This window comes from Buceros rhinoceros, unplaced genomic scaffold, assembly GCF_000710305.1.
Source record: "Buceros rhinoceros silvestris isolate BGI_N320 unplaced genomic scaffold, ASM71030v1 scaffold46392, whole genome shotgun sequence".
Classification (NCBI taxonomy): Eukaryota; Metazoa; Chordata; class Aves; order Bucerotiformes; family Bucerotidae; genus Buceros; species Buceros rhinoceros.
In genome coordinates, this window is record NW_010398008.1 from 1 (window position 1) to 20317 (window position 20317).

Sequence of the window (20317 nt, forward strand, 5' to 3'; positions counted from 1 at the left end):
GCGGCTGTTCCCCGGGCTCCCCTTTCTCTTGCAGTTTGTGCTGAAGCACAAAGAGTTCGCTCATCTGCGGGAGGTGAAGGCGTTTCCCAATGCCCTCAACCCGCACAAGGAGGAGTCGCGGGCACTGGTCAAAGCGATGATTGACCAGGTCATGGCACTGCACGAAGACTTAAAGTGGTTTCACATCGGATGTGATGAGGTGGGACTTCTCTTGAGCCGGGAATATTTTTTTTGTATGAGGAATGAGGGTAAGGGCCAAGGCTTCTCTATTTCAGTGGTGCCAAGGCCATGTTTGGAAAGGATTTTGGGGACAGAAAAGACAAACTCAAGCCAGGCTAGAAAAGTCTTTTTGACAATAAATTATTTCAGTAGCACAGGATGTAATTTCCATTGATCTGAGTGTAATATCAAAAGCATTGAAAGCAGTTTCTTAAAGCTAACTCAGCATACCCCAAGGAGTATTTAAAGTGAGATGCCAGTTGGAGGGATTCTTTAATGCACACAGATCCCTGAAATTCATTGCAATCACCTTAACTGCACCGATTTAACATTTTGAGTCCTGTTGTTTGGGAACAAATGGCTAGGTTAGATCAGGACCTGCAAGCTTCTGTAAAGCAAAATACTATTTATGTAGAATAAATGCATCTTAGATTAAAACATGGCTCTAAAACCACCAGGAGTTTAAATGCAGCTTTACAGGGCCAGACCCACTCTCTGCATAGGACCCGGCGTGATGAGGCCACTCTTGGACGTGTCCCCAAGTCACTGCCAGGTCCACGTACAAATGATCTCCTTCTCCAAGACAGGAACCTCACTTTATATAACTTAGAGGTTGGTAGGTTTGATCGGAGTAGATCTGGTGAGTAGGTCAGTTCAGTTATTCTTTGGATACTTCAGTTCCTATCGGAGCACTCCCTTAGGTGATGTGTTTAGTCAGGGCCACTGAAGCCTGATAGAAATGCTCACTGAGAGGTGCTTTGAAATGAGCTCCCTCCATCTGTCACGTCTTTGCCGTGTGTTTTGCATATCGTGTGATTTCAGGACAGTGAGTCAAAGGCCCTATTCCTATAAAAGAAGCCTGGATTGTTTATGTTTCAGGTCTACTACCTCGGCAAAGGAGAGGAGTCAAAGCAGTGGCTGCAGCAGCCAGACAACACTCTGGAGAAGCTGTGCTTGTCCCACATCAAAGCAGTTGCATGTTGTCTGGCCTCATCCTACCCCACGGTGACGCCCATCGTGTGGGATGACATGCTCAGGGGGATAAGTGAGGAAACGCTGGCAGGTGAGACCCGTGATGGGGCCAGTCATGGTTTGTAGCATGCAAAAAAAAGTTTACACAACCAGTTAAAACAGATTCGTTGGCAGATGAAAATAATGAAAATGAGAAATCTGAGAATAGCTGAGATACGACCCGTTAGACCAGAAAGCGGAGACATTCAGTCCTCGGCTGTGTCACAGACTTTCCTTATAGCTGCGGGCAAGTCTCAACTCATACAGGTAATTTTCCATCTGCTAATACACAGCGACAAACAAGACAGCCACCCTGCAGCGGCTCCATCAATTCTCCTTTCCTTAAACATTTACAAAACCCGCTGTTGGCATTTGTGGGCTCGGTCTGCATTTCTGTGCCTCTCACCACCTTCTAACGGGAGCTGTGGCTCTGCGCAGCGCCTGCTTCCAGCGGGGCAGACTCGCACAGAGAAGCAGTGACCCCGTGAGCATCTTTGGCTGTTGAAGTGATCACGAGCAACTCTGATACTGAATTGTGGGGTAGTTCCAAGGCCTTGACATCGCGAGTCGTTTGTTGAAAAATATGAAACCGCTAAAATGTGCTAAAATGTGAGTAGTCCTGTCCCAGAGTTCCAGCGTTTCACAGAGCCACCTTACAAGAGCAGCACAGCATCTAGCTAAGTGCACTCTGCTGCCACAGGCAGTAACAGACAAAACAAATTTAAACAGGATGCTGGTAAAATACTGGATTTCTGTACAGTTTACTGCAGTTTCTCTAGGGGTTGGTTTCTTCTGCTTAAAACTACAGTCAGCTACAGGGAGTTGATTATAAAGGGATTTGAAACTAAATCTGTACCTTTATTTGTACTTCAGAGGCATCTTGAAAAGCCGAGTTCTGTCCAAACAGCTCAGACAATCGCTAACTTACACGGTCAGTCTCTCCCTTGAATTCAGCTGAAGTCTCGTGGTACGGTGTGCAGCTCCACCAGTTCAGCCCAGCAGGTATTCCCGAGGATTCAGGGGACTAGGGACAGGATGGGCTTGGGATGAATGGGCTCTGAGGAAGCATCCCTGCTGCCCCACGTTCGTGGTTTCAAGATGTCCAAGGACTTAGTGGCCCCTGGCATGTGAACCCACACGTTCAAAGCCCTGGCCAGGCTGCAGACGCCATGGAGCACTTCAGCTGTAAACGAAGAATTCAGTGACAAGCTGTAGTTAGTTCTAGTCATGTGCTACTGCTTCAAGAACACCTGCTTAGCTCTCCCTTTTAACTGGCTGTTTTCCATTACTTAGAAGAACTGTCTTCCTTTCAGAGTCTGGCGTCCCGCAGCTCGTGCAGCCCATGATCTGGGACTATGCCGCAGACCTCGACGTGGAGGGCAAAGGTTGGTACTTCTCTGCTGAGCTGAGAAGCAAAGCGCTCGGGTGCCGGTTAAGGAAAATAGCCAAACCTGTGTAGCATGATTAAAACATTTCATAGCTGGACACTAAAGTTCTATTTTTAAGTTGCTTTTTATTGCTTTAGTTGCATGAACACAGCCCTTGTTTGAGCTCACATCATAGTTGCTATTCTTCCGTTTTTTTTTTCTATTTGTTTGCCCTATAAAGGACTCGCCTTGACTCTGCTTTTTTTCAGCAGGGCTGTGGAATCACTGATCATTGAGAGGTTTTCACAGGTGCTGTTACACTAACTCACTTCGCATTAAAACCAGGGGGAGCAGAGAGCTCCTTATCAAACAGTTCTGCAAAAGAAGCTTCAAGGCTTCTTGCATCTGTGGAATTCAAGGGAAAAGCTCCTGAAGGCTCCAGTCAGGCACCTAACGTACACACAAGTATTTCTTTGTGGAAAGAAGAATCGGTTGTCACACGTTGGGCATGCTTGTTACACACCCACAGTTCTTAGCACTGAAGCGATTTAGCAGTTCAGGGGAATGGACTGTCCTAACTGGGTGCATGAAAACAGGAGGGCAGTCACCAAAACAGGTTGCTCGGGGAGGGTGTTAAATCTCCTCTCCTTGCCAGTGCCCCAGACTTGAGGGACAAAGCTCAGGAGCCTGTTGTAACCGGACCTGGGTTCCTCTTAATTGGAACATTACAGTCAAGTCTGAAAAGGGAGAAAAACTTCTCCTGTAAGTGTTCTCTTGTGTCTTACTGCAGTGCATCTCATAGAGAAATACCGCAGGTGTGGCTTCTCAAAGGTGTGGTTCGCTAGTGCTTTTAAAGGAGCTACCGGAGCGAATCAGTCTCTAACACTCATTGGACACCACTTGAAAAACCACCTTCAGTGGCTGCAGGTGGCCAGCAGAAGCCCCGCTGATGTCCTTGAAGGTATCGCGCTGACTGGCTGGCAAAGGTAAGGAACATCTTTTAGACAGTTCCAAGGATCACACAGAATTAAAATTCCACCCAGAAGCTCCCCAGGAGGTACAAGGAGGCTGGGGATTGAGAAGGGATCTGCCAGCCCTTCCTGTTGGTTACTGCTGGGTCTCACCCACTGACTACAAAGGGTGGATCTCGGAGCTGCAGGCAACTGCCACAGCGTTAACCGGCAGGAACAACTGTTCTGGCAGGCACCACCCAGCACCAGATTGGATTTGAGGGCTGGAACGTGCTTTGTGCCACCTTAATCTGCTTATAGACAGCACAGTTAACCTGTAGTGTGTATCTGTCTAACGTGACCTCCAACAGTCACATTGTGTAGGAAAGAACTTGTTAAAGGAATGAAGGAATTAAAGGCGTGTGTTTGTTTTCACACGAGTCAGGAGGTCTGAGGGAGTACCAGGCAGCTGAATTCCAGTTTCTGCCCCGAATTTGGCTTGAGAAGGTAATTTGGTTTGAACCTGGTTTTATTAGTAAAACAGGAATACTTTGTTTCAGAGATAGAAAATCCCTTCTCCAAGACAGAAACTGAAGTTTCTGAAGCTCTTTAAATTTTCATGATGGAAATATTAAAACTTCCCACTTGTTTAGTAATGCTGTAGCAGTAAAATGTCTAATTAATGAATGTTTTCTTATTTAGGTATGATCACTTCTCTGTCTTGTGTGAGCTTTTCCCTGTGGCAATTCCGTCACTGGCTGTGTGTCTGCAGGCACTAAAGAATGGTACAATGACAACTTTATTCTCTCTCAGCTAATACCTAGCACGCAAGTGAAGGGACCTTGCCCTGAGGTTGGCACAGGCTTGTTACGTCGCGGTGGTTTGTCTGTCTGAGCGTGGGCTGAATTGGGAACAACGAGTTATGCAGACCGCCTGTTTGCGATACGGGAGCAGAGGAGCATCTCGGCCCCTCTGGTGTTTAAATGTAGCCATACATACTAATCATTCCTCATATTCTAACCTGCGAATGGTCACAAACTCCACACTTACACTAAAAAAAAAAATCAGGCTGAATTGCTTTTGAAACACTATTGGTATTTAAATGAGACTCATCAGATTTAGATCTTGTTTATGTAAAAGTTGTTCTAACTAACCAATCCTCTTAAAATCAATCTAGGAAGTACGCTGCTAAAATACTTCCTATAGTTTGATTTGTTACAGGCCATTGCCAACAGAATTTGTCTTTCCGCATTCCTTATTTTCAAAACAAAACCCCCAACACCTGCTTGTTTGTAACTAAGGCACTAAAAGTGCTCGGCGCCCTGAATGGCGAGCTCAGAGCTAGGAAGTACTTGCACCAGACAATTGTGTAGGACAACGCACTCCTCCCACACCCAAGCTTTTTTCCTTGTACTATTTCCATTTTACCTTTTAAAATCTTCATCTGAGGAGAACTACTGAGGCAGAGAACTCCAGAAAAATCCTCTTTTATGAACATTTTGGTTATTGAGGCTCCTTTTACTTCCTTCTTCTGCCAGGTGGCTATTCTGAAAAGATTAAAGAAAATGTGGAAAAGCTCCTGGGAATGTCCAACCTGGAAATCGATACTTTCATGAGGTAAAATTCCAGCTGCTGGATTCAGATGCGTCTCATTGCGTGGCCAGTTCGGAAACTAACGTATCCTCTTTGGACAGCACAAGTCTGGGGACCTTTCCTGGGAGCAATATCCTTACTCTTGTGACGCAAGTTAGCTTCTACCTCAAGTCATCAGTGAATGATCTTCTTGAACAGAACAGGTAACAAGGTTTATGTTGATTCTCTGCCTGTCTGCAGGAGCGTTGGAGCTCTGTCATGTCAAAATGAGCATTACTCCAAAGTTCTGCTTTTCAGGCATCACATCCCTCAATATCGACACCTCAGCAGAACATATTTAGGGGCGGATTTTAAGTATTTCAGCAGAATTCTTAGATCTCAGGAATTGTCTTATCTCAGGAATCTAGTTTGTTCCTGAATTAAATCTGTTACAGTTAAAATTGTATTTTTTAATGGTGTGGTTACAAAAAAAGGAGCTTGAAATGAAACTTAAATTGCAACAGTTATTCTCATGTGCCAGGCACAGTCTTTCACAAGCTAGTGCCAAAGATATAGAGACTTAAATTTACTTACTCTTTAAGCACTCTCTGTGTGGAAGTTCAGCTGAAGCCCTGTCACCTCCCTCCCAGCCCACACACACACACGTCACCACTGGTTAAAAACTGCTCACACCACCATCCGTTTTCAGGTATGTCACAGGCTGGTTCAGCCCCTACCACAGGAAAAGGAAGATTATTCATCCTATCATCATCCATCACTTCCAGCCAGATGCAGTAAGGTAACACGATTTACGTTGCATTAGGAGGGAAATACGAGCTGCCATATTTTGGGTGTTCAAGGACATACAGTTTTGAGTCCTTGCCTCTTTCTATAATTATTTCAGAAGCAACTGGAAATCAAAGATGGAGGATTCACAATGTCTGGTTCTAAAAAGAACACAGTTATCTGTCCTCCTTCTGTTGAACAAATTCTTTGAATCCAAGTACAAAACTGGTCCCTTTAAGCCACTCCCTTGTGTGTGGAGTTACCCCCACACCGACCTGCTGCACCTCACAGCAGTTGTTCGGTGGAGCCAGGGTGGGCCAGGTTCCAGGCAGGGTTCGCAATCAAACTAGACCCCTTTCCCGTGCTCCCTCTCACCGTAAGGGCTTTTCAGAACCTGTCCTGGACATTATGCCCATTCACGCTGAAGGGCTAATTTATACATTTTTGCTGTGATAAGTTGAATATCCAACTGCATCTGCTCTTCCTTATAAAAACCAGCATTAAATTCCCAACGAGTCTCACAGTGGGTTTCAGTTACACTTAGAATGGGTGTAGTGTTTTACAGAGCTCACATTACAGCCCTTCCGAAGTCACTGCATAAGAAAAGTGCCGAGATTAATGGTTCTTAAACACAAACAGCATCAGCCTTTTGCCATCTGCACAAAAATCAATTCCTTTGAGCTCCTGTAAGAGATGCTTCTCTTCCTGTAAAGTCATTTTAAGGGCTGTGCTGCTTTTAAGAGGCCCCATAAGTTATCCCTCCCTTGAGGCAGAGCTCACCTGCAAATGTGATTGTTTTTTCCTTCTGATTTCTGCTCAGTCTCCTCTCCAAGTGGAACGCTGTGGTGCAAGACCTCCAAGCAGCCATGGAGCAAGTTTTCCAACAATGTACTGTAGAGGAGTGGATGGAGGAGAACGTCCACCCCAGCCTACAGAAGCTGCAGCAAGTGGTGGATGATTTAGATAAAGCAATACAAGCACAAAATCAGGGGCATTTCAGTTAGTCTGTCTTACTCTGTGGGAAACACAGCTGGTGGAAATCAGCAGCTAGTCACACAGCTAGAGCCTGTCAGCTTGGGAGTTGAAGCAAGAACAGAGATTAAACACAAGTGACCTGAAGGCATAAAGGAATTTATTAGTGCAATAGGCTTCAACTCTCATTTTGATTTTCCTGTCTTAAGACATTGCTGAGCCTTGTGTCACCTGCCCTGTAAGTCACATTTGCTCCCCTTGCGTAACTGAGTGCAGGAGTGGTCAGAACTCAGCTATATTACAAGGCAGGAGAAAAACCCAGTTTCTTCCCAGTTCAGTATTTGTAGTAACAGACTTTCATAAATAATGACTAGAAAAGTTCTACAAGTTCTACTCTAGTCAGTACCCAACATGTCCTCCCTTCGCAATTTCCATAAAAAGAAGGCTCTAGGATACTTTAAACATGATTTAGGTCCAGATGTTCTCTACTGTGCCTCCAGCTGTGTTGAGATGTGTCCTACCATTCCATCGTGACAGCCCTTCCACAGCAGAGAGCAGCTGATTTGTTCCCAATTTTGTTGGGGACTTTTTCAGTCTCTCAAATATGTAAAACCATCAGTCTTAAATCCAGCACTGATTAGTTTGAGATCAGGAGATTAACATCCAGCTTTTTGCAGAAGTCTGAGCAAGGAACCCCTGTCTAGATGCTCACAGCAGGTGCATGGAAGGGCACATGAACTAGCCCAGAGCAAGAGGGAGCTCCCGAAAAGGAGCCTGTAGCCAATAGCAGAGGTGACACTTGGACTTTGAGGGAAAACTGCCTTAACACATGGGCTTCTTGGCTTTTTACCAAAGCCTCCGCTAAGCTAAGCAGAGTTTTGTCCCCACAGAAAAACATCCCAGTCACTAAGGCACCTACTTCGCTATGTAAAGCCTGACTGAGGCTGTGGGTTCATCCAGAACTGCAGTGTGACTCAGGACTACTGAATGTGAGGGAAAAATACTGGTTTATTCTGCTCTGTTGAACTGTTAACAATGTATAGCAATATAGCAGAGTTGTGGACTTCCCTGAAGCATTAAAGTGATCACAAGGGAGAATAATTCCAAAGTCTGGTAGTTAGGTAAACTACCATGAATTTTCAAAGTGTTTTGTTTGCTTCCCTTACTGCTTCTTCCAAGTCTGGGATTGAAATTTTCTTGGAACAGTCTGAAGAGTAAAAGATAAAGTACAAGCAGTACAGCATAACACAAATCTTTAACTTACCCAATGAGAGCTGCAGGAGTTAGGGCCACATTTTTCTCTAAAAAGAGCCAATTGCTCTGTATACCTTAATTATGAAAGTCACATACCTTGAACTACAGATCTTAATTTGTTTTACTTCAATAAATCCTTTGATACTCAAAATGTTTGTGGAAACTTGCCTTTTTTCTGCACGTTGGTTTAAGGGGAGGAAAATTCAAATATATTCACAGTGAGGGTTGGACGTATCCGTTTACATGAATCTGGAAGCTGGACTGCTGCACAACAGTGAAAGCAGGGTCAGGAAGGAGCTTCCTCTATGGGGTCCTCCCCCATTAGCATCTTCAGTAGGTTTATGCCAAGTGGAAAAGCAGACAGCCATTAATATTTTAATATATTTTAATTAAAAACAATATAAAAGACTACAGTTGACACAAAACAAAGTTGATTTTAATCAATGAACATTCTTCTAAAAAAGACATTCTACAAGGCCTTGCTGAAATTCTACTTGCAATTTTAAAGTAGAAAAGCAATTTCTAAACATTTTCCAGAACTATTTTTGCCTCTCAATCTACTACAGTGTCAGAACTAGCACTCGTTATTTACTATGTAAGCCAGCTTCAGTTTTGTATCTGTGTAACTCCATAAATACAGCAAAGACTCAGAGCTCAGCTATACAGTGTAAATACTGTGATTTTCTTTGAGACTTGCACAACTGATGTAGTTACTGGAATGCCTCATGTTGTGAGGTATCAGGATATTAGCTCCCAGGTTGGGTCCTGCAGCTTTCTCCCTCTGTACAACGTGCAGTGTTGCTGTTGTTCCGTGTGACAGCCAAGGCCGTCAGCCATCCAAGCACACACACACAACGTGCAAGTACCACCAGAGGTGCTGCTCGAGCTTAAGCACTCTTCACAGAGTCACACTAAACACAGCACTGGCTGCAGGGGGCAAGGCATTAGATCTAACGTAAGATCTCATGCAGGTTTTCAAATCATTAAGTCAAACTACAGCTGTCTAGTCTCAAGCTACTAAACAGCCTGAGACGCAAAACCCTCAATACACCTGTAATATGCAGTATCTAATTTCTAACCAAAACTAGTCTCACACCAGCACTTTTAGTACAAGCCACCTGACATCAGGCACACACAAGGCTGCATTTACTGGGCCCTTCAGCATGCTAGGCCCAAGAGAAGGGAGGAAAACCACCCGAAAAGCCATCAGCACAGTGACACATGACAGGAGAAGAGCATCAGAGAGGTCTCTAGTGGAAGGAGGGCAGAGCAGAACCTGTCCCCAGTTAGCACCTGCTGTCCTAACCAGTTCCTTAAAGGTCCATCACACCCCCAGGAGCCCACAGACACTGCCACAACCAAACCCATGTCAGCAGCAATTTGCAAGGAAATTTTCCATGCACACAGCTCCTGCGAAGAATCTGGACACATCTTCCCAGTACAAAAGACAGTTTTTTAAAGACAGGAAGCTCAAAACCTACGTCAAGGTAAACAGCCATCAGCCTGTGATACACCTTCAGGTACAGCATCCAGTTGCCAAGAGAAGACGTACCAGCCAGCAGTGTCTGACGTATGGCCGACAGGCAGAACCCACAGCACTTGGAGTTTTCTCCATCTCCCTTCCCACTAGCTCAGCCTCTGGACTTCAGGTTCCCATTTTGGTCTGTATGGCAGCAGAGCTGCCCGGTGCAAAACGGAAATTGCACCAGAGAGGATTACACCAGCTGCTCTGAGGGACAGGCTGAGGCAGTAAAATATTCCTCCTGGACATACAGCGTGCGCCAGAAGTCAAACCCCTCCTACCTACTGCCAGCAGGACTCTGAGGTGTGAGGGGGACACGAGAGCTCATCATTGGTCATCAACCCAAAATGCAACTTACTCCACGGAACGTATCCCAAGCTATGCTGTATCTTACTACAGGCCATGCCCCTTTCTAGGGGTTCTGAATTTTCCTGACGTTGATTCAGTCTCTGTACAATGATACTGCATAGTCCACATACATTACCAACATCCAGAACATGCAGCGAGCTAGAGGCACAGAAGAGCTCAGCAGAGGCAGCGCATGCAACACAGGGCAGGGTTAGAGCCATGGACGTACCTTTCTAAAGCTGTTTAACTGAAAAACCACAGCGTGGTTTGTCTCTTCCATGGAATGTTAGCTCCCACGGAAACAGAAGAGAAACCCAGCACAGCCAAGACTGGACACAGGTAGTTTTTCCATTCCATCCGCGGTCACATTGTCAGCTCAGAATATGAGTGCGATGCACATCCACACCACGTACTCCCTCTGCTACAACCCAGCAGCTACCTGCAGGCTGAGCCCTTTTACTCACATCATACCACTAAACACTCTGGGGATTTTCAGCATTTCTTCCTGAAAGTCCTTAGAACACTTGGACATTCTCATTTTACACACTAGGGAAAAAAAATTCTCAAATTCCCAATTTGGGAATCTCATTCCCCTCCAAGTCTCGCTTGGGTTATATATTACAGTGGATTTCAACAAAGAACTCTCCCAAGTGTTACACCCTGCAATTGTTTCAACAGGTTTGACGATTATTCTTAGCTTACAGTTGTGCTTCACAAAAGGTCAAATTTAGCTAATTGCCTGCAACCTAATTTCCCTGCATTTGTACAGAGCAGCTTCCCAGTTCCTGTGATGTGAGGCAGCAATTGAAAGCCACAGGATTAGGACTCCACAAGCATGTCTGCTTTGACACCTGATGTCATTACAAGTTCCTTATTTAACAGAAACAGACCCACTTGTGTGCTGCAGTAGCTGCATCCACGTGTCCCCCTCACACCATCCCTCCCTGTTACAGTGATTCCCCCTTTGCACCAACAGCAAGAGCACCTTTGTCTCACAGCTCCCACACAAGGTTTAGATGGCTGGAAGAAAAATCTTGGTAGAACCTGCTCTTTGGTCAGATATGCGTGTGTTGGTTTCAAGTATAGCTGGAACACACAACAGGACACAGCTTTCCCTTCAGTAGAGGTACAATGCTTTGAAACAAGAAGGAAGGTTCTTAAGTCCTGAAGAAACCACTGCCAAAAGACATTTGCTGCCAGCCAAATGTGAAAGCATAATGCAGTTACCCTGTAAATATTTTCTAATTCAGGTCTTAAGACCATATAATTCCTAAATAAAGCCTAGCGAACATTAATACAAGCAGTTGCAGCATGCTGAAGGAACTCTCAGCTCTTCACAATTTTTTCTTGTACTGACAAGTTGATATAGGCATGATGAAGTTTTACCTTCAGACAGAACATGTGGACTAAGAGGTAGCTTTTACTTCAAAAGATATTGGAAAATTCAGATTTTAACTATTTGTGAAACCACTAGACTGAACAGAGGACACTACACACCTGGAGAATAACATGGCTGCAAGTCAAGCATTGGACCTATCCCAGCTGTACCAAAAAGTTATTATTTAGCACTCTGGTATAATTTCAAGTGAGGAAACACCAAACAAATCCAGGCTACCGAGCTGTCTGACATCAGACCTTTTCCCTACCTTGAGTAACAGACATCCATTTTCCTTCCTAAATACACAGTCAAAGTAGTAAATGTTGAGGTCTAGAAAAAGGTTGTTCCATCTTGGGGTAGTCTATGCCCACAAGTTAAGCAGAACAGGGTCAAGCTAGACCGTCCCAAAGATGCTGAATGACCTACACGGTAATTTTTTGTTTGCTATTGTGGCTCCCTGGCAAGTCCAAGAAAAGTAAGGCAATGTTACAAGTTCATCAACCTGATGTTTCCAATTCCAAGACAGTCACTTGAACCGTAATTTCCACCAGTACCTAATGGCAAGTCAGTAGTAGAGAATATAAAAGTGCTGCTATTCCACATCACCTAATCGTATACATTAAGCTGCTTAAAACCAATTCAGCAATATTTTCAGTCATTTAGACCATTTCAAGAAAAACCTCAAAGCATTGTGTTAGGAGTTACAAATTCAGCTACACTTCATACTGCACCTGCAGCAGATGTTTGCAATACGTGGAAGTTTACATCTGTATCTCCATTAATGGGAAAGCAATAAATGATTTCAAACCAATTAATATTCCTAGACAAGTTTTGATGAGCTGACAAATTCAAAAGCCAGCACTGTCCACGTGCGGAACTAAGGCAAAGGAGCAAATAAAACAGAATTTGGTTTGGACCCTACAACGGCAATACTGGGAGCGTGGATCGCAGAGCTCTTCAGCACTAAAACGAGGTGCCCTAAGACAGAGTCCTCCCATTGTAAATGCACGTGGGTCAAGACTGCGAGGGACTTCTTCCTTCGAAGAACAATCAGTGTATTTTCCAGAGGGCTGAAAGCCTCTGCTTTCTTCAGCTCATGATGACTATCAGTATTTATCCAGTGGTTCATCTGCGTCACTAGCCTCTGTTTCACTGCTCTGAGAGAGATCTTGGGGGCTCTCTACTCTGTCCAGTTCCAGAAAACTAGTAATGAGTTTGGCAACTGCTTCCACATCACTGGAAAAGAAGAAACAATGTAAGAGTTAGTGGAACTGCGGCATTCACAAGACAAGGGCAGGCACGGTAGTTCTTGAGAATAACTGCTTGAAGGGCCCGTCAACATATGGCATGGAGTAGGGCTGACAGCATCCCACTTGTGGCAGTAACAGCATGGCTTGGCTTGATAAGCCTTCACATCAGAAGAAATCTATGCTGCAAGATTCCTGATTACTGATGTTTAAAATGAATCCTCTGTTGACTGATAATACACTGAATGGTTGCAAAATAGAATTAATCCCCTCTGCCACTGCACAGCGTAACTACAGCAGACATGCAGCACTAATGGGATCCTGGATACCTAAATATGATGAGTCTCCTGATGGGAGATGGTGCTACCCAAAATATCTGCACCTGAAAGCATTAAAGGCTTTGAAAAAGTTAAACTGAGTAACACAAGGTCTTATCAGCAAGTACAAAAATGGAGCTGAGTCTCAATACTTGGCAATTACTGACCCGTGTGATTGGTATTTCCCACCTTACACATTCTAATTTTAAAAAGTCCACACTGCACCTTCTGCAGCCCAGCACTGCACTCTGAGTCAGCGGGTGTGAAAATCCAGTGAGAAATCGTAGCACAACCAGGTAACCCTTCCCAAAATACCGCACAGTCTCCTCTTCCACATTCACATCACGGATCTCATGCAGCGGAGCCACGACTGTAAACAGATGTGGAAGAATAGTTATTAGTATTAGAGTAAGCTCTCAGCATCGCTACTAGTGACTTGGCTGGACCCAGGCTCCGATCCCACACAACGAGGGCAGCCCTGCCACAGCAAACCATTGCTGAGCTGTTCAGGCAGAAGAAACAAGGAGAGCCCACAGCACAGACTCGCTGGTACGGCCCCTAACAAACAAGATACACGGCCTCCTAGGAGCTGGGGACCACTAGTTCATTACTTCCCATTTTAATGACAGTTTTAGCTACTTTTCTGCACAGAGTAGGTAAACATTTGTTAAGTTTACTGAGATTGGACACATGCTGAAATATTTAACAGCTCAGAGCATCTGCTGATCTCTGCACCTCCATGTTAACAGTACTTGAAAGAGGTATTATCAAGTAACCTCTCAGGAAATGTGCTGAGCTCCAACATCTAAACATACCCTAAGGTAAAGTTCAGAAACATTAAACATCCTTCTCTCCATATCTCTTATCTTCCATCTGCAAAATGAACTGTTTAAAAACTGAGTCAGCTTAAGGATGTTCCTGATTTTGACAGTCTTCCCAAGCATATTAAGAGTTAGTTTCGTTTTGACTAGCAAGCAGAATAAAAAGATCTGACACTGAAGAGGCTCCTCCTTCAGTTTGCAATGGAGCTCCTGTCTCAGTGACTCAGCCAAGCCACATACTATCCTTCATCTTCTGTCACTGACAGAAAGCTCAAAAGAAATGAGATACCTATAAGCTAAGCCTACTCAACACGCTAGTTTAAATGCATCTGATAGATCCACAAGATGTAACATGCCTGCTTCCCTATGATATCTGAAGATTTGCCTGCTACCAAAACCAGATTAGACTACAGACATCTCAATTCCCAGCTCCAAAATTAAAGTTTTTCCCACCGGTCCCTCCTGCAAAGCAGGCTGGCCCCGGCAAACATACACCTGCACATCAACAGCCCAAGGAATGGCTAAGACTATTCTAGAGAGCCTTGGATTAAAACAACAAGATGCATTTATCACCCTAACCTGAAAAAGCATTTGGGTCCTGAGAGGCAGATTATTACATCTGCTGCTCGGGAGCAAAACAGATCTGGAGACAGATGTGACTGACTAGCGTAGAGAACTCCAGAGAAGCTCACTGAATGGGCACATCTACATTCCTCCACCACAGCCGATACCACAGCCTCTGCCTTCTCACCTTGTTCATTGCCTCCTTTTGAGAAGGTCAGCATTTTTTTGTAAAGATTGAATGTTTTTAGGCAGACTGTTCCTTTGTTCTTATCAAATACAGCTTCCTGTAAAATCGAAAAATAAAAATCAAGATTTTTAGTAACACCATCAGTAGCTATGCTTCAAAGTAAAATAAAAAGGTATACAGGAAAATAATCTTGGTAATGCAGAAGAATACATAGCTATTTTAGAGACCTTCCTCTATTATCAGACTTCAAAAATCACCATCTTGCTCTTGGCTTTAGCAGAGACTTTACCATATCTCCTGTGTTACTTCAAGAAGGAAGTTAAAGCTGGGTTTATTACCCATCTTGTCACATTCCTTACGTAATAAAAACTTTGCCTGGAATTCAATTTGCACGCTAACTTGGAGCTCCTGTAGGCTTTTGGTCTATGCATCTGACCTATGCTATAAGCACACAGTGAGCATAAGTTCTAGTTACATTTTTCACTAACAGTCACTAACTCCACCCAAATTTGAGTGTTGTGCTACATGGGCCAGGCTCCCACCAGATTTAAAATATCCTTGACAGTCCGTGAAAAGAGGATGTCTTATACACGTGGGTTATCTCATAGGAACTCAGGTGAGTAAGGTGACAAGCCTCTCATATGGATTATTGCTCTCGGTCCAACTCCCAACAAGTTAACATCCACAAGATGATAAACCAGCTTCACAAACACCACTCTTTGCCACTGGAAAATGGCCAAGCAGCCTGGAAGGGTACAGCTGCCCTTTTTAATGGTCTGTCATTAGCTGGAACCTAAGTACAAAATCATGCCATGGCAGCCAAACAAGCTATTCCTTCTCTTTTATGTAAGAGGAAGAAAAGGCCACAGAACAGTTTGGAGCAAGTCTCTCCTTAAAAAACACTCTAATGTTTAGCTTCATGTTTTCATGCCTGTGCAGTGCAAGAATTACCGCCCTAATCCCAGCCCTAAAAGGGTTTCCTTAAAACCCCAAAGGGTTTCCTCGAAACTAAAAGCATAACTGGTCTGTTTGGACTGAGCAATTGCGTGGGGCCGCAGGAACCAGCACCTGCTGTTTCTGAACTTGCACAACCTCATTTCCTGCATTCAGCATCTTACCTCCCACTGCTCCAGATTCTGTGCTGCCACAAAGAAACACCCAGCCATATAGAAGAGTTTCCATGCCAAGCTGTCTGAACAATGTAAAAAATGCACAAATTCAGGGTGTTTTTCCTTCTTTGGTATTCAGACAATTAGTTCAAAAGCAAACTACTCCCTTTAAAGGCAACAAAAGGAAAAAGGTTGACATAACACTTTTGCCTTCAGTTGTAATTCAAGCTATTTTACAGCTCTCCCAGGACAAAAATACAGGAGCTCTTCACCTATTTTCCAAAGACTCCACCTACGCTGGGCTCCAAACCATGCAGAATTATGAGCACACCTATTACCAGTAAGACTAACATCACAACACATCCTTCTCTTCTCTAAAGGCAAAGGCATCTTAAACAGCATCCACACAACTCTCCACCACCAAATATTTGTGCTGCAAAGGACAAGGGTAAGGGACAGTGGAAATTCACAGAAACAAACATGTTTCTTCATAAAAGGAAGCAGTCAGCCCTCTTGACAAACAAACATTTGCATTTTAGGTCTGGAAATATTTGCATACAACATCCTAAGCAATTTGCTTACTCAGGCTTCTACCTAAGGCAGAGTAGAACTGCTCAGTATTGTTTCAGAAAATCTTGTTGCAAGGTCTTTAGAAAATAAGGCTGATACAGCTGGTGTCTCAAGTGGCTTTCACTGGACTTTGTTCTTTAAAAATCCATCGATTATATCTTGGTAGCATAATCCTACACACTATTAAGTCTTAAAATTTGATGTTAACAGGATGAAGCAAGAGAACAGCAGGACAGTCTCCAGGATAGCTCCACAGATGGAAGGATACCTAGCACTGGGTGCAGACCATTCCACCGCCGGGTGTGCAGGAAGCAGCAGTAGCTGGCTGTTCTCTCGAGGTGTTTTTATGAGTAATCTCTGCTAGTGATGATTTAACAGTTTCCAGAGAAACAGAGCACTTCCCTCAAAGGGAAGGTAATAATTTCATTATGGTGGCAAACAATCATTATATGTCTTCCCAGGAGAGCCGTGAGAACCAGCTAATCACATTTATAAAACACTGGAAGTACAAAATGCCACAGAGTACTAAATATCATTATTAAAAATACTCTCACAAATGGAAAGGGAGACTGAGTAAGAAACAGAGCATTCAAGCACAGGAAGTCATACACTGGCGACAATTACAGGATGTTCATATTCAGGCCACAGAGCGTGATTTGCCATTTTAAGGCCAGAGAGAAGCTGCAGAGGGGAGTCATCAGCATGAAAAACAGAACAGGAAACAAACAATTCTTAAACAAAGAGAGGCCATTACCTGCACTATAATAAGCAGCAGCCAAACCTATGGAGGCTATTCCTAGGGTGAGAGGGGAGAGAATTAGGACAAACAAGCAGCTCAAACCATCGAAATTTCCCTGATGAAAAACACATGAATATTCACAAGTTCATCGCTTTTTTGAAGAGGGACAAGTGCGGTTGCAACATTGATGACGATCATCAGTTACTTTTCCCTTGAACTCAGTATAAAATAACCCCATTCTGCAAAGACACCAGAAGCCCAGGGGCTGAGGTCAGAACTGAAAAGGTCATGGCAGAACTGGGAACAGAACTGCAGCAGCACTCAACCTAACCACGACACCACACTTCCTCTCAGTGCAGCACAACTTTGAACATGCTACCGCAAACTCTACAACGGTTGTTCTTCCCCTTGAAGTGCTCTGTAGAGCCAAAAGACGACTTCTGCAGTCAGGTTGTGTCAGAAGCTGCCAGCTCCTTTCTCCCACTGAGGGGAAGCAGCAGAAGAGTGCCTCATGCCCCAGTGGGCTGCTGCTGCAGCTGCAAAGACCTTGTCTCAGTAAGTTTGAGAAGACGACACCCCTGGAGGCAATGAAAATACTGTAGTGTTCCTGCAGTGGAATTTTACTCAGGTGGAAAGCAGGACACGCTGCATTTTCCCCACCAGCTCTCAGTGTGGGCCTAAGAAGTACCAGTCCCTTATTTTCTGCATAGTGTTTAAAACCAGATGCCTTTCAGAACATCTTGTATGACTTCCTATTTCATACAGAAGGTGCTGCTGAGGCAGTCAACCACGTGCAAGATCTAACCTCAGCATCGCTCCACTGCAGGTTTTTCCGTTTCTGAAAACCCAGACATTTTTCAATGCAAGTATGCACCCCTTCAGAAGCTTCACATTAACATTACTATATGGTTTTAGAACTTTTCCAGAAACTTCCTTTTCTAGATCTTTCTGGACTCCCTCAAAATTCCATCCATGAGCTTCTGAAGTTTTGCAGATGACACACTTAAAAACTATCAGTCTCACAGTGGTACTGCCATGCTGAGGATGAGCCTTCAGACTCATTCAGTGACTATGCTAAAGAATTTCAAATCATGATGATAGCTCTTCTTGACAGAAAAATGCCTGAGACAGGCATCTCGTTAGAGGCTCCTTCAAGACTTTATTCTGTGACTCCCTTTTTCCCTTAAAGCAAGCTCCAAAATAAACTGAGGAATATTATGGTCTTACCAACAAAGAGAGACCAGGACCGGATGCCAGGTGACCTCTTCAGATGAAGATAGGAACTCGTGCGGTTTTCAACCAACATGTACATCTTCAGAACGAACTCCCAACAGCCCAGTCTGACTCATGAAACCTCTCTGGACAAAAAAAAGTAAGGTAATTTTAAGTCATTGTTGACAGCAACACTTTCTCTTTCTAGCATTTTTCAGGACTTACCAAGTCTTAACCTAGACTACAAAAGATGTCCGGGGTAAGGACATAGTCTTTTGCTACCAAGAGCAGCAGTATACACAATTAAAAAACATGCAGAGAACAACTGTCACATGGAGGCTTGGACAACAACAGGAGCCCAAACTCTTCAAGAAGCTTCTCATCTTGGGGGTAAAAGCCACTTCCTTTCTATCACAACCAAATTCCACAGGAGAACATGAAAAACAAGAACCTGGAACAATGCTGTTGCTAATTCTAACAAATAAAACAGCAGGAGCCATAAAAGTTCTTTGGCAGCTTTTTTTTCATTTTTCCTGCTAACTGCAAAGGCTGTTGTGAAGGACTATCCTGACAGCTCAAGTGGGACAATGAAACCTCCTGCAATACAGACATCAGCTATTTCATCCCTGAGGACAGACCGCAAGGGTTATGGCCTCCGCCCAGCAGTGCCACTGTCACCTGATGCCATATATGGATTCCCAGCTTCCAAGCCAACTCAGGAACAAACCCAGGAGTCTCCAACAACGAGACCCATGCCTCTCCCCAACAAGACCATGCCTTCAGCCCAGACAGCAAGTAACAGATGACATTAAAAAGACAAGTACTAATTAAAAACAGGAAGAGCTGGGCATTCCCACGCAGCATCTTCAGCAAGTTTTCACTATTTACAGCATAAAATTGTTTGAATTCTGGCGTGACTGTGAGTTTCAGTGCAAGAACCAATCTTAGCCAAACACATAGAGCATAAATACTAATTCACATGAGACACAAGAGGCAACGAGGACCCAGCTGATCAGTTCAGGACTGTCACTAGAGAAAGGACAGGCTGCCAACTGCTTCTCTCACACAAACTGGTAGAGACGCTTGTTACTATTATGAAGGCCACATTCCAGCAGCAGTAAACAGGAAACAAAAGCATCATGCCGTAACATTAGCAGGTTCTAAGTTAATCGCGGGTTTCTTCTATTTTGCTTTTTTTCCTCACAATCTTCACACCATTAAACTGTTGTTGGCTGCCCATGAGAACAGGTTTCCAGAAAAATGCCAACTTTCAAAAGGTTTTTGAATAACCATGAAAAACACTTTGAGAGCATGCCCAAACACACCCAGGTTCTTACAGAAGAAAAGCGTGTGATTTTTAGTCCTTTAGTTATCTTGCTGCTTAGGAAGCTATGTGACACTCCTGCAATTCTGCACAGACTGGCTAGTTTAGATACAGAGCTCCAGGGGATTTTTTTTTCCATTTAATAAAGCAGATTCAGCCAAGTCTTTTCAGTTAAACAAAAAGCACATGACTTTGATTTTAATCTCGTAGCAACACATCTGAGAGAATCTGAAACCAAAAGAGACAAAACCATTGATGCAGAAGCCGCACTCCATCTCCTCCGGATGTCGAGCATCAAATTTTAATTTTCAAATGACTCCTGTGAGTTGCTCTCAATATAGCAGAAGATATTTCTGCACATACAAAGCCGCCTTCTGCCTGCAACCTAGAAAGTTATCAAATGCGTAAAGATGACTGCAGAAATCCAGCCATATTTCCCACCACCACACCCTGCCTAACACCTATCCAGACACACCAGTTAAATCCATTAATGCCAGCTTTGGCATCCCCCACACACACATTCAGTCAGTGAAGTGCAACCACCCAAATCCCAGCATCACCTTAATGCTGGATGCCCAGCATCACTGGCATCGCCTCTCAGAGGCAGCTGCCTGCAGGACAGGTGCCTCAGGGACTGAACCGCACCAAAGCCGCACCTTAAAGTCACACTCACTAAAATAAATCATAACAGTGCACTTCAGTGAATACAGGATTTTACTAAGACAACCTTATGATTACAGAGCGAGCATTTTTTAGGCTGCCAATTTTGCTTGAATTTGTTGTGTTTGACATGAAGCTAATCTTTAGCAGTAAAATACACATTCATCTACTTCCTCCAAGCTCTTGAC

At 44.0% G+C, this 20317-nt stretch overlaps 2 protein-coding genes across 2 annotated transcripts; one reads left to right on the top strand and one right to left on the bottom strand.

The window, feature by feature from the left end:
* Positions 1–28: 28 nt before the first annotated feature.
* Positions 29–6921, top strand: HEXDC (hexosaminidase (glycosyl hydrolase family 20, catalytic domain) containing; the record flags this gene model as incomplete). The annotated part of the gene is made up of 9 exons (XM_010130920.1): positions 29–199; positions 1099–1282; positions 2544–2615; positions 3388–3583; positions 4250–4332; positions 5086–5164; positions 5242–5343; positions 5829–5918; positions 6726–6921. Coding segments are annotated over 9 exons (1161 nt in total), but the record flags the coding sequence as incomplete, so codon positions are not given.
* Positions 6922–12393: 5472 nt separating this feature from the next.
* On the bottom strand, positions 12394–18289 carry LOC104488354 (chromosome unknown open reading frame, human C17orf62). Its single transcript, XM_010130919.1, has 6 exons — positions 18161–18289; positions 16949–16990; positions 15634–15707; positions 14516–14612; positions 13169–13313; positions 12394–12615 (listed from the first exon to the last, which is right to left on the bottom strand). The coding sequence occupies exons 1-6, from the start codon at positions 18243–18245 to the stop codon at positions 12486–12488; spliced, it is 573 nt and encodes a 190-aa protein (XP_010129221.1). The 5' UTR covers positions 18246–18289; the 3' UTR covers positions 12394–12485.
* Positions 18290–20317: the final 2028 nt, after the last annotated feature.

What these genes read in the sequence shown, in the direction of transcription:
- LOC104488354 (XM_010130919.1), bottom strand. Translation starts at nt 18,245, where the DNA reads ATGTACATGTTGGTTGAAAACCGCACGAGTTCCTATCTTCATCTGAAG. An exon ending in GTCCTGGTCTCTCTTTGTTG is followed by an intron (nt 16,991 to 18,160) that starts GTAAGACCATAA and finishes CTCTCACCCTAG; the next exon opens with GAATAGCCTCCATAGGTTTG. An exon ending in TGCTGCTTATTATAGTGCAG is followed by an intron (nt 15,708 to 16,948) that starts GTAATGGCCTCT and finishes TACATTGTTCAG; the next exon opens with ACAGCTTGGCATGGAAACTC.